The sequence below is a fragment of the Myripristis murdjan genome, chromosome 20 (assembly GCF_902150065.1).
Source record: "Myripristis murdjan chromosome 20, fMyrMur1.1, whole genome shotgun sequence".
NCBI classification, from domain to species: domain Eukaryota; kingdom Metazoa; phylum Chordata; class Actinopteri; order Holocentriformes; family Holocentridae; genus Myripristis; species Myripristis murdjan.
Genome location: NC_043999.1, coordinates 807425 through 823060, shown reverse-complemented (window position 1 = coordinate 823060; position 15636 = coordinate 807425). Strand labels below are relative to the sequence as shown.

Below are 15636 nucleotides of genomic sequence, written 5' to 3'. Positions count from 1 at the left end.
TGTGCACTGAGTGACTTGAAGCCTCTCAGACAGTGTGAGTGATGAGCTGTGGTGCACAGACCCGGGCGACAGGCTGAGGGCTTCTCAGAGAGCTGCAGGTGACCACACTTCAGCAAGAAAAGGTGACACACTCCCAAGTTAATTACCACCATGAGTTTCAGTTTAGCCACATTTGTGTCATTTGTATTGTGTTTGTATCTGAGTGAAGTCGTGTCACACAGACAGAAACTGGACTGACAAAAAATACAAGAAAATGACCAGAAAATTAACAACGGAAAAAACATATAAGCTCTCAGTAAAAAAAAAAAAAAAAAAAAAGATTTGTAATTATTCTAATTAATTAAAGTGACTTTATTTAAAACTTGTTGAGGAAATACAAAGGTTTTTATGTATTTATTTATTTTGTATTTTGTGACAATTTAACTGGTAGTTGTCTTGCTATTTAATTTTAATTTTTTGCAGTTTAAGTTTAGGTTTAAGTTTGCAGTTATTTCATTATAATGTGGAAATTTTAAATATCAAATATGATCAACTGAATTCTGGTGTTCTATGCTGTCTTGTGGACTTCTTATTTGGACGTTGTTGTATGCCATCATTTTGGAGGAAAATATACGCTCGTTGGGGGAAAAATGATTACCATAACAATTCAAATGTGAAATGTTTAATTAAACATTGGGTAGTTTATGACAGTTCACAATAAATCTGGTGATGATCGTGACGATGGTGGTCAAATCCCTGGACGATCTCTGTTGTCCTCAGACAGACGGAGGTTTCTGCTCGCTGTGTTTGGATCCAGTGTGAGATGACGGGCATCTGATGGGGAGAAGACACTTCATCAGCTGTCAGTCAGAGCTGCAGCACATCCAGCATGAAGGCCGGTGGAAGATCTTCCAGCCAGACGCTGCTGACGGCCCACAGCCTCAACCTGCCACAACAGCAACTGAAAACTGGGCGGGACAGCCCCACCGAGGAGCCAGCAGAGACCGGAGGAGACCAGGGAGACCCAACCGGCCTCGTCTGGAGCCCCAGAGGAGAGACGGATGATGAAGCTCGACAACATGGACTGACTCCACCCCTCCACTCACCTCAGAGTCTTCAGGCTGCAGTTTGGACTCTCCACCAGATCAGACAGCAGCTTCACTCCTGAATCCTGCAGCTGGTTCTCACTCAGGTCCAGCTCTGTCAGATGGGGGTTGGACTTCAGAGCCGAGGCCAGAGAAGCACAGCCTTCATCTGTGATGTTACAGTTTTTCAACCTGCAGAGAAAGAGGCATTTTAACAAACCTTCACTGGCTTTGTTGTGCCAATGAGTGCACACTTGTGAGAGCTAATGAAATGCATTCTGACCTCAGAGTCTTCAGTCTGCAGTTTGGACTCTCCAGTCCAGCAGACAGCAGCTTCACTCCTGAATCCTGCAGCTGGTTCTCACTCAGGTCCAGCTCTGTCAGATGGGCGCTGGACTTCAGAACTGAAGCCAGAGAAGCACAGCTGCTCTCGGTCAACCTGCAGTCACTCAGTCTGAACACAGAATAAAACATGTGGTTAAGACATAAAATCACTCTGATAGAAAACTGCTTGAAGCCACTTCATCTCTCAAACTCTAATCAGAGCATTTAAAGGTTTGAACAAGAAGGCACGCAGTAGAATGCAGAGCTGCCTCGGCCTGGACCCCTGAATCACGTGTTGACTTTTTTTTTTTAAATTCCAGCAATTCATACAGGTCTGCGGTTGCCCAGTTATACCATTTCTTAGGTGAAAAGCTGAATCTAATCTGAATCTAATCAGTTCATCCTTGAGTCTGAGTGAATGTTTGTGCCAAATTTGAAGAGATTCCCTCAAGGTGTTCCCGAAAACATAACGCCTCTGGCCACAGCTGACACCGACAGCTCGTACACATCTTCTATTTAGGATATCTACCATTTCTCTTTTGTTGAAGCAATAAAACAGTTCAGCTGGAAATAATTGTATTAGGAATGATTTACTGACCAGCAGGCTCTATAAAACCACCAGTCAGCTGATTATTAGTTTCTTGAGAGTTGCCTCTCAACCTTATACAGGACTCGGGCCGACTTCACTCACAATGCAGCGCCTGATTGGCTAGCTATCACTGAATAGCAGCAGCCTGGAGGACAGGTGAAGCTGTTTTCCACCACTCAGGACACGGCACAACAGCATCAAAACTGATTAAACTTTCCTGCCAATCAGTACTGAATTCTGCAATTTTATTTCCAGAATTCAAGATTTTCTCCATCACTCCACAGTAAAGGTCTGCGCTCTGAGAATATTTTGTTATTCAGTATATAGTTATCATATTGAATGTTTTTTTGGAGTCTGTTCACACTCTCCAGAAACCATCACCTTATCGTGGTGGAGAGGTTTGTGTGGCCCTATGACCCTGAGTCATGAGCTCCTGGTAGGGTCTCCCGTGGCAAATTCTCAAGCGAGGGGCCAGACAAAGAATGGTGGGGTTGGATGCACTGCCCATTAGGTGGAGGCTGGGGGCCTCAACGGACCAGACCCAGGCGGCTGACTCTGGGGACGTGGAAGGTCACTCCTCTGGGGGGGAAGGAGTCGGAGCTTGTGCGGGAGGTGGAGTGCTACCAGCTGGATCTGGTTGGGCTTACTTCTACGCACAGCTGTGGCTCTGGACCCTTACTCCTGGATAGGGGTTGGACTCCTTTGTTCTCTAAAGTTGCCCCGGGGGTGAGGTGCCAGGTGGGTGTGGGGATACTCACAAGTCCCCGACCCTCGTTGGAGTTTACCCCGGTGGGTCACTTCCCAACGCCTAAAGGCTGAATTATGCTTCCGCGTAGGAAGAGCGTACGGAGGTTGTGCGAAGCTTACGGGGGTTGTGCGACCGCCGCAGAGCCTTGCCGCGCGCCTCCCAAAAATTGTAACTACGCGGACCCTACGCAGCCCCACAAGAGCTGTGATTGGTCCGCCGAAGTACATCATTTCCGGCATTTCGTTGCAACCGGCATCACATCCTGTTGTTGTGCTGGCCGGCAGCACCGTTTTTAAAACAACTGTTGTGTCTCGACTCATCGGTTGTGTTTGAAAACTTTGGAGAATGCTGGATCTCGCGGAAGAACGCCTGGCCGAGGAGGTGAGCAAGTACCCGCACCTATACGACTCGTCCACTCGCCAATACAGAAGAGCAGCGACCATATGTCACAGGGTCTACGTTGGTGGGAGGAGAATTGCTCAATGTGTGTTGCAGAGGTATGTTGGACACACACGCGCTGCGTAGGAAATGCGTGCTTCGCACAACCCCTGTACGCTCTTCTAACGCTGAAGCATAATTCAGCCTTAAGGGTTGCTGGGGGGGGACTCTGACTGTTGTCTGTGCTTATGCAACGAACAGCAGCTCAGAGTATTCAGCCTTCTTGGAGACCCTGAATGGAGTCCTAAATGGGACTCCAGTAGGGGACTCCGTAGTCCCACTGGGGGATTTCAACGAACACGTGGGCAATGATGGAGACACCTGGAAGGGCGTGATTGGGAGGAACGGCCTCCCCGATCTGAACCTGAGTGGTTGTTTGTTATTGGACTTCTGTGCTAGTCATGGGTTGTCAATAACAAACACCATAATAATCAAAAACTATTCCTGTATTTAGTGTGAGCACAGAACTAACATCCTCTAAAAACAAAGGGCTTGTAAAATCACAAAAGCAAATAATTGGAAGCTACTGGTTGTAAGCAAATGATTACACCCTTGTGAGAACTAATTTGCAGTCTGACCTGAGAGTCTCCAGTCTACATTTTGGACTCTGCAGTCCAGCAGACAGCAGCTCCACTCCTGAATCCTGCAGCTTGTTGTCGCTCAGGTCCAGCTCTGTCAGATGGGAAGGGTTGGACTTCAGAGCCGAGGCCAGAGAAACACAGCTGCTCTCTGTCAAGCTGCACCAGCGCAGTCTGAAAAAATGAATACATAAAATAAACATGTAGCTATTAAATAAAATATGCCTGGGTGGAAAATCTGCTTGAAATCATTATATCTCTCATAAAAACAATAATAATCATAATCACAATAATAATCTAATGAGATGTGGGGGTGATTTAAAGCTCCATTCCACTGATTGTGAAATTCTGCACAGTTACCATTAAGATGTGACGGCTGCATCAGAAGCTGCACATTTAGCTGGTCACCTGCATTTCACTACACTGCCTGAAGTTGTTCAACTTATTTGTGATTATCATGAAAATAAGAAACAATAATAATAATGTTTACGGTAAATATTATTAACATTCAAAATGCAGATATTCTGTACGATGGGACATACGTAATATGACACACAGCTATGCTTTCTTAGCATGGAGTTTTCTGAATTGGGTGCACACATCATTTTAACCGCTCTAAGTCCTCAGTGGTTGTTCCAGCTTCAGCAGGTATTTAGATATCAGATATTAACATGGTATTAAGGATTAATAAATTGTAGTCTGACCTGAGAGTCTCCAGTCTGCAGTGTGGACTCTCCAGTCCGTCGCACAGCAGCTCCACTCCTGAATCCTGCAGAAGGTTCTCACTCAGGTCCAGCTCCATCAGGTGGAAGGGGTTGGACTTCAGAGCCGAGGCCAGAGAAGAGCAGCCGTTCTCCAACAACCAGCAGTCACTCAGTCTAAATAAAGAATGAAGTAAGTACCTTTAAATGCATTCTGCCTGGACTGAAATCTCTAAAATGTAAGCTTTTCATGAAGTGAAGCAGTTTTGATTTTATCCAGTGGGTTTCGATTTCTATTACTGGTTCAGAAGACATAAGGACAACCCAGAGATTAGCACATGAAAGTGTTAGACTTCGTTTCAAAGTGGAATGGGAATGGGACAAAACATTAGACATACATTACACCAAATCACAGTTGAAAAGTCATCAATATCAAATACAAGAGTACTATGGTTACCTAAACAGATTCTAAATACAACTAGATATAGAGACTAGCCTGTTCTAAGGTGGTGCCTTAACCTGCTCTTACATAAACTTTGTACTTGGGCCCTGTTCAGGTTTTGTGGCTGCTTCAAGTTATTGTTCACTGCATCTTTGTAATAACCAGCGCTGGCTTTATCTGCTTGGTATCCTGTCTGATTTCTGGAGCTTTTATATCCTTCATAACCCTGCTGCTTCTGTGAAGTTTTAAACTCGGCTAAAAAGCGTCCTTTAATCTGACTAGTGGTCCACTTACCTGTTCGCTGTTCAGTTGTCGCTTGGGTGATAGGAGCTAGTGTCTCAAGCACAAACCAAATCATTTCTTTACAAAGACCCAAATCTTCATCAGCATCATCTTAGCCCACCTGCCCGATTCTGCTCATTAAGGACCTGAGTGAAGTGATCTTCTCTGTATTTCTTCACAGAACACACTGATATGCATTATTAAGCAATTCATGATCAAGGATCACACTATCAACTAAATGCACTATGAGGTTCTTATAAAGGTAGTTAGTGTGGAGGATAATAAGGGTAGTTTCTCGACTGCAGTGGGTGGAAGGCTTCAGAGAAGACCTATCATAGCTCCCAACACACCCTCAAAACCTTACTGAATACAGAGGTCTTCCCGATCTGAGTGGCGACAGTTAGCTTGTTAAAGGCAGCGACTCATGACAAGGCTGATGTGTTCAGACACACCACTGTGGGAGGCTGTAGCTCTGACGCTAAATGCTACAGGAATGGCCAGAGAAGTAGTTTGGTAAAACCTGGAATGGACAATTTGGTGAAGGTGTGACTGGAACCAGAGACAAGTAGCTGCATGGTTCCTGTCATCTGACGTCCCAGATGGTTTGTTACAAAGAACCATCTGAGAAGTCGTCATTGGAAACTGTTTGAAAAATGGCAGGGACTTTCCAATGAACCATCTGTCTATCATGGGCTTGCTTCAACCAATCAGATCAATGAGCTATATGATGTAGTAGGAGAGCAACGAAGAGGAAACGACAACAAGCCACAGTCTAAGGAACTTTGACAGCTAGCCTCCAAGTCGGTGTAACTTCAGTGAAGAGGTCCTCTCTAGTTTTGATATAACTAATGCTATAGAAGCAGCTATGCTAACCACACTAACTGCTTTAGGAGCTGCCATTTTTGTCACTTCTCACTTTTGTCGCAAATAAACTATGCCTGTAGCTGCCAGTAGGACGCTGACCGGTCTGAACCACTGAGGTTCAGCAAGATGTTCAGGCAAGATGAGTTCTCGCAATTGATCTCACAAATCCAGCTGCCTTGTGGTATGGGTTTCTGAGCTGAGTATCAGAAAGACCAGCAAATACAAGCAGAAACAAGGCTTTGAGGGCGCAGGCCTTAAGCATCGTGTGCTCTGGTTACTTCACCCAAAGTGAATAATGTCAATGTAAAGAAAGAGAGTCTTCTTAGAGTAAGATAATGGGTAGGCAAAAGAAGAGGGGCAGCTGTTCAGGTGTTCCCAGTGGAAAGGGAATGTAAAGGTGTGGTATTTTTGATCAACCAATGAACCTTGTCAACATGGACTGACTCCGCCCCTCTACTGACCTCAGAGTCTTCAGTTTGCAGTTTGGACTCTCCAGTCCAGCAGACAGCAGCTTCACTCCTGAATCCTGCAGCTTGTTGTCGCTCAGGTCCAGCTCTGTCAGATGGGGGCTGGACTTCAGAGCCGAGGCCAGAGAAACACAGCTGCTCTCTGACAAGGTGCAGTAACTCAGTCTGAAGAAAGAATAACACAAACGATTATAAAATCAAATAAGACAGTAAAGATCCTACATTTGATCTGACTGATTTCAGCTATTACTACCCTGTTTCTAAACTTGGTTTTATATCATGTGTGTTATGTGTGAAGTGTCACCGTCTCTACAGGCAGGAAATATGATATGTAGGGCCTGAGGAGGTTGAGGGTGTGGCTACTTGGGAGCTATAGCTTTCTACAGCTGTCTGTCTTTGTACTCCCCAGTCTCCTCAGTTTGTTTTATGTTATCCTGACGAAGTTGTACAATGGAATAAATTATCCTTCTCATTATCAAATCATAACTCAATGCAAAATCTCTCAATTAGTCATCATATGTTTCATAAAAAACTGGAATAGGAATTCGACTGGAGAAGACCTATACAGTCTAAGTCAGCATGTAAGAGGAAAGCTGTGTGCCCCAGACAGTGAGGTTTAACCATTACACCAGTAGACTCATTTTACCACTTTGTCTGTCAGTGTGGATCAACATGTCAGCTGTTTATAGATGTCTTCAAATCCCCCTCTACTGACCTGAGAGTCTCCAGTCTGCAGTTTGGACTCTGCAGTCCAGCAGACAGCAGCTCCGCTCCTGAATCCTGCAGCTTGTTGTTACTCAGGTCCAGCTCAGTCAGATGGGAGGGGTTGGACTTCAGAGCCGAGGCCACGACTTCAGAGTGAGTCTCTGAGAGTTCACAGCCACAGAGTCTGGAATTACAGATTTAATGTGGAATCTGTAATTTTAAAGCTAAGACCAAGCATATTGATTTCTCCTTATAGAGCAGGGGTGGGCAACCATGTGCCATGGAGAGCCGAGAGGCTGCAGGTTTTCTTTCCAACCAAAAACTCCACCAGCTGATTTCACGTAGTCCCTGCTCTCTGCTTGAAGGTGAGGTAATCAGTGAAATCACCTAGTGGAGTTTTTGGCAGCCAAGCCGCCCTGGAGAATAATAATCCCATCAGAAACGTCTGATTTGTCAGCCCAACTTGTTGTATATCTTTGAACATTAAAATTATGGCTGAATATGACCACAGAATTTATCAAATTTGCTAAGCTTCCACGCTTCAGCAACTGAAATTAACCACCAGTTTTCTCCCCAGAAGTGGTTGTTGTTGTTAGCGCAACAACACTCTGATTTGGTCTGTAGTTCCCAGATGCCTTCACCAGAACACCTGCCAGTGTCTCAAGGAAGGGTGATTACATCAAAGTGCTGTTCGGTACCTAAGTAGTAATGACAGTAAAGACCTTATGCCCTGCAACATGAAGACAGATTGAGGTGACCCTCTCCTTCACCAGGACAACCTCCAACATGGCAGCTCTCAGTCAGGGGATAACAGGTCACCCCACGCCCACCTGCCACCACTCAACCCACTCACCTCCGGCAAAAGAGAGAGTACAGCCCCCATCCTAGAGTCTGGTTCCACAGCTTGTATGTCAAAGTGAGGGCAGCTATACTTAACTGGTATTGTTTGACCTTGTGCACAGACTCCAGCCTCACATTACAGTTTTGGGCTGAGCATGTCCAGACCCATGATATGCACAGACCTATATACTGTTGAGACCAAACAACCATTAAACAAACACACAGCTCAACAAAGGAGGACCAAATCCTCAGGTCAAGAATCAGCAGTTTACCTGCATCTGAAAGAAAAGGGACACTCCTACCAGGACCATAACATTCATATTTTGGACAGGGACAACAGAAGATGCGAAAGAGGAACAAAAGAAGCGATCTGTATTAAGATAGAGAAACCATCTCTCAACAGAGGAGGAGGCCTCAGACTCCATCTTTCTCCAACATACAACGCTGTCCTATCATCACTTCCCAGGAGGTACAACCATTCACCCTTGACCTCTTTTGACCTCAACAACCACCATTCACTCCTGGAGCCAGGTGACTCCACCAACACTAATGACAGTCGTCCCAACAGGGAGGAGCTCTAATGATCCAGTGGTATCAGTGACCCGGAGAATGTCACCACAGGTTAAACAGCTGGGACGCCCCACCAGTGTGTCAGAGCTGAAGAAACTTCTTGGATGAGAAGAAAAACGTCTCCAAGAATCTCCAAACAGTCCAGTTGACCTCAATTCAACTCTATGTAGAGAACCAGGACCTGGGCGACTGAGTACCTACATAGACATTTCTTCAGTGGGGGGAATACATAGGGGTGTTTGAGTTGCTCTTCACCTAGCCCCTGATCTAGGACCTCTTTACCATAGGTGAGCCTACCAGAACCCAAATGTGCCAGACAAAATGGTGTAACCCATTGTCACAGGGACATATAAATCCCTTTACCACAATAAGGTGGTAATTGTGAACTTCCCAGTCTGGTATCAATAAAGTATACCAATCTATATCTATCTATCTAATTCCACGAGTGTGTGGCATAGATGATAATGGAAAATCATATTCTCAATCTCAAAGGCAATGCTGACCTCACTTATGAGATCTACTACATGAAAACAATTCCATAAAACTCATTTCATTTTGATTGCAAAAATCTAGATATTTAGCCAAAGTTCTCCACGCGGGTAATTTATAATTTTATTGTAACAACACAAGCATCACCTTGCTCTCCTGTAGACAGAAAAGAAAAACCTGAACTGAAATAGTCACTTGTCGGGCAGGAACAACTATATTGTAGAGTTTGTCCACCTGAAAATATCATTTTGTGCTTAAATATTCTATTAAAAACATTCTCACCACAGCCTCTGAACTCTTGAAAATGCTTTGTATTGGAAGAAAAATTTTCACATCAGGACTAACCGAGCCTTCCTGCAGTTTCTCACAGCTGGGATCAGTCTCCATCGTCCCTCCACTGATGTGTTGTACGCCTTCAGGTCCAACACATCCAGAACTTCCTCTGACATCTGCAGCATGTAGGCCAGAGCTGAGCAGTGGATCTCAGAGAGTTCCTTCCCTGATCTGTTCTCTGACTTCAGGAACTCTTGGATGTCCTGATGTACTGAGAGGTCGTTCATCTCCATCAAACAGTGGAAGATGTTGATGCTTCTGTCTGGAGAGGAACTGTAGGTGTTCATCTCCTTCAGGTTGTTGATGACTCTCTGGATCTCTTCTGGTCTGCTCTCTGTCTGACCCAGCAGGCCTACTAAGAGCCTCTGGTTGGACTCCAGTGAGAGGCCATGAAGGAAGCGGACAAGAAGGTCCAACTGGCCAGTTTCACTACACAAGGCTTTAAACATGGCCTCCTCCAAGAATATATCCACGGATGATTCACTATCTTTATAGTCTGAGCTGCCTCCAAGGAATGTGTTCAGTACCTTCATGTCCTGGTTGGTGTAGCAGTGGAAGATGTAGACTGCAGCGAGAAACTCCTGAATGCTCAGATGAACAAAGCAGTAGACTTTTCTCTGGAAGAGCACACACTCGGTTTTGAAGATCTCTGTGCACACTCCTGAGTACACCGAGGCCTCTCTGACATCAAGACCACACTCCTCCAGGTCTTCTTGGTAGAACATCAGGTTGCCTTTCTCCAGATGTTCAAACGCCAGCCTGCCCAGCTTCAGAAGAACTTCCCTGTCAGTCTCCATCAGCTCCTGCTGACTCCTGTCACGTCTCTCATCGTACTTGTGCTTCTTCCTCTGTGTCTGAACCAGCAGGAAGTGTGAGTACATGTCAGTCAGGCTCTTGGGCAGCTCTCCTCTCTGGTCTGTAGTCAACATGTGCTCCAGAACTGTAGCAGTGATCCAGCAGAAGACTGGGATGTGGCACATGATGTGGAGGCTCCTGGACGCCTTGATGTGTGAGATGATTCTGCTGCACAGCTCCTCATCACTGGATCTCCTCCTGAAGTACTCCTCCTTCTGGAGGTCAGTGAACCCTCGGACTTCTGTTACCCTGTCCACACATGTAGGAGGGATCTGATTGGCCGCCGCAGGTCTGGAAGTTATCCAGAGGAGAGCCGAGGGAAGCAGGTTCCCCTTGATGAGGTTTGTCAACAGCACGTCTACTGATGACGTCTGTGTGACATCAGACACGACCTCATTGTTCTGGAAATCCAATAAAAACCTGCTTTCATCCAGGCCGTCAAAGATGAACACGACTTCACAGACGGCGAGCTTCTCTGCTGTGACCGTCTGTAATGTTGGATGGAAAACACGGAGCAGCTGGAGAAGACTGTAGCGCTCATCTTTGATCAAGTTCAGCTCCCGGAACGAAAGCAGAGCCACAAGACTGACATGTTGGTTTTCCAAGCCCTCTGCCCAGTCCAGAGTGAACTTCTGCACTGAGAAGGTTTTTCCAATCCCAGCAACGCCCTGCGTCACAACTACTCTGATGTGTGTGTCTTGGCCAGGTAAGGGTTTAAAGATGTCCTGGCACCTGATTGGAGTGTCATGGAGGGTCGCCCTCTTAGATGTTGTCTCCAGCTGCCACACCTCATGTTGGGTATTAACACCTTCCCTCCGTCCCTGTGTGATGTAGAGCTCAGTGTAGATCCTGTTGAGGGGGGTTCCACTTCCTGCTGCAGCAGTTCCTTCTGTCACAAATTCACATCTCCTCCTCAGACTGATCTTATGCTCGTCTAAAACCTCCTGCAGACCACCGTCCACTGGGCTGGTTTGACTGGGTGTCTGCAGTCCAGGTCTTGTTCTGGATCTTTCTCCACACTGGGGACAGGCAGAGTCTCCTGATGAACCAGACTGGTCCCAGTCTGAAGTGATGCACTGTCTGCAGAACCAGTGTCCACAGCTGGTGGAGACTGGATCCCTCAGGACCTCCTGACACAAAGCACAGCAGGACAGCTGCTCCTCCACAGCCTCACTGCTCCTCTGCCTCTCTCTGTGGAGGTGAAGGAAAAATTCTTTATGACTGATTAGAAAACTGTGTTCAGTTTGAATTACCACCTTTGCAAAATGTTGGAATTTTCTGTTTTGTTTTATATCTGTCAATTATGAAGCACAAACATCATTCAGTTCTATTAACACCTTTAACTTAGTGAGCTCAGACATCAGCTGATTGACTAGGACCTCAGAATCTGAGTTGAATCTGAGTTGAACTGGCTGTCGGCAGAGCCTCTGAGTCACTCCAAACATTTCAAAGTGAATGTGACATTCATGGCTCTTGGCCGTTCATCAAGAGGACCATTTGATAAGAGCAAAGTGTACAAGTTCAGTTTGTGGCATATTAGTGACAACATATATTATATATTTTTTGCACCAAATTCTCCTCAATAATTGTTGTGTACAAAAACAAGATACTGCACAGATTCAATATTTGTGATATGCCACACAGGTTCTGCTAAGCTGCTACTGGAGCTGTGAGGAAAACCTGTTGTAGAAAAATCTGAAATTAAGGGGTGGCAGCATCTATGGCATTCATTCAGATTTTCACTTGTAAATCTGTAATTTGCTGTAAATGTTTTGTTTTCTGTAAAAATAAAAAAGGACACTTCACTTCTGATAAAACAAAATCCAGATGAAAATATTCATGTGCTTCCTTTTCCCAGACTATTTCTTTGATACCCTCCTCACTGTCTTTGCTTCATGACTGCAGTCTCATTTACTCAAAGTCCATCAGGCCGTCTTAAAGAATAACAGCCGTCTTACTTTGTGTGTGAAGGTCCAGGATCAGGACTGAACTCTGGAGGTTTGTCTTTAGACCGGTCACTCCTCATAGACGGACAGCTGGAGGCTGGAGGCTCTGCTCTCTGCCTGTGCTGCTGACCTCTGCAAACACAAATGTTTTATTCATGTTATTGGTTGTAGTGAAGGCAGCAGCACATCTGTAGTTTCACGTCGGTCCTGTTGGACAGAAGGCTCCGTCACGGGTTCTAGAAATGTTTCCACCAACGACGACACGGTTGAGTCAGTCCTCTCCCACAAAAACCACCCCATAGGCAGGGGGCGCTGTTTCCTTTAAAGCCAAGATATGGCAATGTGGCATGACATCACACAAAGACTTAAATACAGGATTGGACAAATATGAGCTTAGCTACAACCTCATTTAAAAGCCGAGCCCCTTTAAGTGGCTGTGGATATAGGGCCCTATCTTGTGCCACCCGCTACCCGCTGCCACTACCCGCTACCCGCAAATTGCGGATTTAGGAACTTCCACTATTCCTAAACGGTATCTTGCGCCCACGCTACCCTGCTATCCGTTATGCCGACTCATTTGCGCCTGGAGGTGTGTCCGTGGGCGTGTTTCATGCGCTATCCCTAAATTTGCTATCTTGCGCACACACTTTAGGGAAAGCGGATAGCGGGTGATCCTGACCACCCGCTATCCGCTTTCAATATCCACTTTCCCCCGCTTTGTGCGTACGCACTGTTTGTGAATGAGGCCCAAATCAACATGCTTCCTATAACAGCTGAGATAGCGCAGAACTTCGCAGCAGGCACAGGGGGGATGGGTGGAGGGAAACCACAGGGAGAGATTGTATTTTGTGGGGAGAACCTGCAGGCGGGCCTTTACCCAGAATAAGAGGCCAACTTTCCCTGGAGTTTTAAACCGGACAAGTACTACTTCTGTGAAAGTGTTTATTACAGTAAAAACAGTGAGTGTCAGCAGCCAATCGGGGCTCGACGTCACCGAGACAGTTTTTAATAGTTTGTATAAATACCAACATAAAAGTTCTGCTGTGAAAAAATCGAATCTGTTGTTTGCTTCTGGATCCAAATGAAGATGCACTTTGACTGAACCGCTGCGTTGTGGGTTGACTCCGCCCACTCCGCTGTGCTTATGAATACAGTCTGAGCTAAACACATTCAGCCTTACGGTGTGACAGTAGGTCCAGGTTCACAACCAAACTCTGGGGGTTTGTCTTTGGAGCAGTCACTCTGCACGGACAGCCCGCTGGAGGAGGGAGGCTCCGCCCTCTGCCTGCGGTGGAAACATGCATCTTTTGTTCAGGTTGATAGTTTCAGAAAAGACAAATAACAACATGACTTGTGACGTCCCCAATCTGCACTCTTAACAATCTGCTCTGCGCCCTGCGGATGATGAAGACCGAACTCAAAAAAAAAAAAAAAAAAAAAGCTCATTTTTAACAAGGTGGACTATCCCTTTAATGGTCCACACTCCAGGCAGCATTTGATTCCCTCATCAACATGGTTCAAAGAGATGAGATTTCTCTACTAACGTCTCTACAGCCAGGTTAGTGCACGTGGTGACCTTTGACCTGCTCAGCCTGAGAGAGCCCAAAGCCTGAGGTGTGCACGAGCCTCGTGAGCGCTGGAGGCCGGAGGCTCCGCCCTCTGCCCGCCGTGCCCACCTCTGCAAACACACACACTTCCCTCATGTGGTTAGTTTGACTCAGGGGGGCAAAGAGGTGGAAAATGTCTGGAAACTTTCCAGGGGAAGTTAAGTTGTGGAATTTTGAAGTTTGTTGAACACACACACACTCACACTCACTCACACACACTCACACACACTCACACACACTCACACACACTCACACACACTCACACAGACACACTCACTCACACTCACACACACTCATACTCACTCACACAGACACACTCACACCTACACACGCTCACACTCACACAACTAACCCTAACCCTAGTGTGATTGTTAGTGTGTGTGTGTTACTGTGTGTGTTAATGTGTGTGTGCTGGTGTGTGTTTGTGTTAGTGTGTGTGCAGTGTGTGTGTATTCTCTGTGAGGCTTGTTGTCAACACAGTAATGCGCGCCCACGTAGGCGGGCGTCAACGCGCGTGCACTGTGCACTTGCGTCCCGTCGCTCAGCGTGACGCAGCCGGAGCCTTTACGGTCAGGTTTAATGATAATAATAAAGATATTAAATATAATAATGATGATAAAGTAGAGGAAAACTCACCTCGAGCTCCGCTGCGTCATGGCGTCCCTAACCCTAACTTTCACTTTCAGGCGCCTGTGACCTTTCACAGTAAAAGCTCCGGCAGTGTTTCCTCTGTCCCGTCCGCTGCGAGAGACAACGAGGGATCAAACACACATTATTATTATTATTATTATTATTATTGTTGTTGTTGTTGTTGTTGTTGTCTAAAACTAGAAAACAAAAAACTATGTTCTGGTGCGGTGGTTTTCAAAGTGGGTTCCGGGGCCGTGAGGGGCTTTTCTTTACATTTGAAAAAATAATTAAAGCAAAAAAATAAGAAATAAAAGAAATAAAAATAAAACAATGATGATAATAATAATAATAACAAGAAGAAGAAGAAGATGAAGACGAAGTAGAACAAACGGGAATATTTTAAAAAATCAAGAAAATTGATTGATTGGTCATGATTAAAATAATAGAATTAAATACATGTGAAACAAGCAAAAAGTGAAAAATGTCCTCCATTTCTATTAATTTGTTTGGTTTGGATGATTATTATTTTAAATAAAAAACAAACAAAATGAACTGAATTGTCTTTAAGGAAGCGAGGGTTTTGAGCAGTGGATTTATTTAAAAAAAAAAAAAAATACCAGAAGATTTAAAAAAAAAAAAAAAAAAAAAAAAAAAAAAGTCAACAAAATTACTAGACAAACAGAAAGGCAAATACCAGAAAATTGGCAATAAATAAATAAATAAACAACCAAATAAACAAAGAAATAAAATTGACAAAAACTATTTTCATGACTACATTGATAGAATTGAATGCTTGTTGTTTTGTTGGGGTTGGATGTTTTTACTAAAAAAAAAAAAAGAACTGTCTTTGAGGAAGTGAGGGTTAGGTGTTATGTTTGATTGGCTCAGGAAAGTTGGGGGATTTATTAAAAAAATGCTAGTACAGTAAAAAAAAAAAAAAAATCAAGAAAATTACTAGATGATTAGCACAACAAATGTTAAAAACTGCCCAAAAAAATGAAAAAGATTAGAAAACTAGGCTATTGAAACGATTAAAATGACAGGATGAAATGCTGGTGAAGTTCACAGGCTGGGTTCAGGCGCCTGTCATCAGCATTCAGCTGATGCTCTGTTTGCTGAGGACCCGTGGAAGACCCTCAGTTGAAAACCCAATTGAAAACCACT

At 44.9% G+C, this 15636-nt stretch overlaps 1 protein-coding gene across 1 annotated transcript; it reads right to left on the bottom strand.

The window, feature by feature from the left end:
- Positions 1–563: 563 nt before the first annotated feature.
- On the bottom strand, positions 564–14501 carry LOC115378730 (NACHT, LRR and PYD domains-containing protein 12-like). The gene is made up of 11 exons (XM_030079194.1): positions 14479–14501; positions 13416–13520; positions 12248–12367; positions 11389–11468; positions 9447–11325; positions 6492–6662; positions 4446–4619; positions 3742–3915; positions 1348–1518; positions 1086–1256; positions 564–813 (listed from the first exon to the last, which is right to left on the bottom strand). Exons 1-11 carry the CDS (start codon positions 14496–14498, stop codon positions 756–758), a joined length of 3123 nt encoding a protein of 1040 aa, XP_029935054.1. The 5' UTR covers positions 14499–14501; the 3' UTR covers positions 564–755.
- Between the last annotated feature and the right edge of the window lie 1135 nt (positions 14502–15636).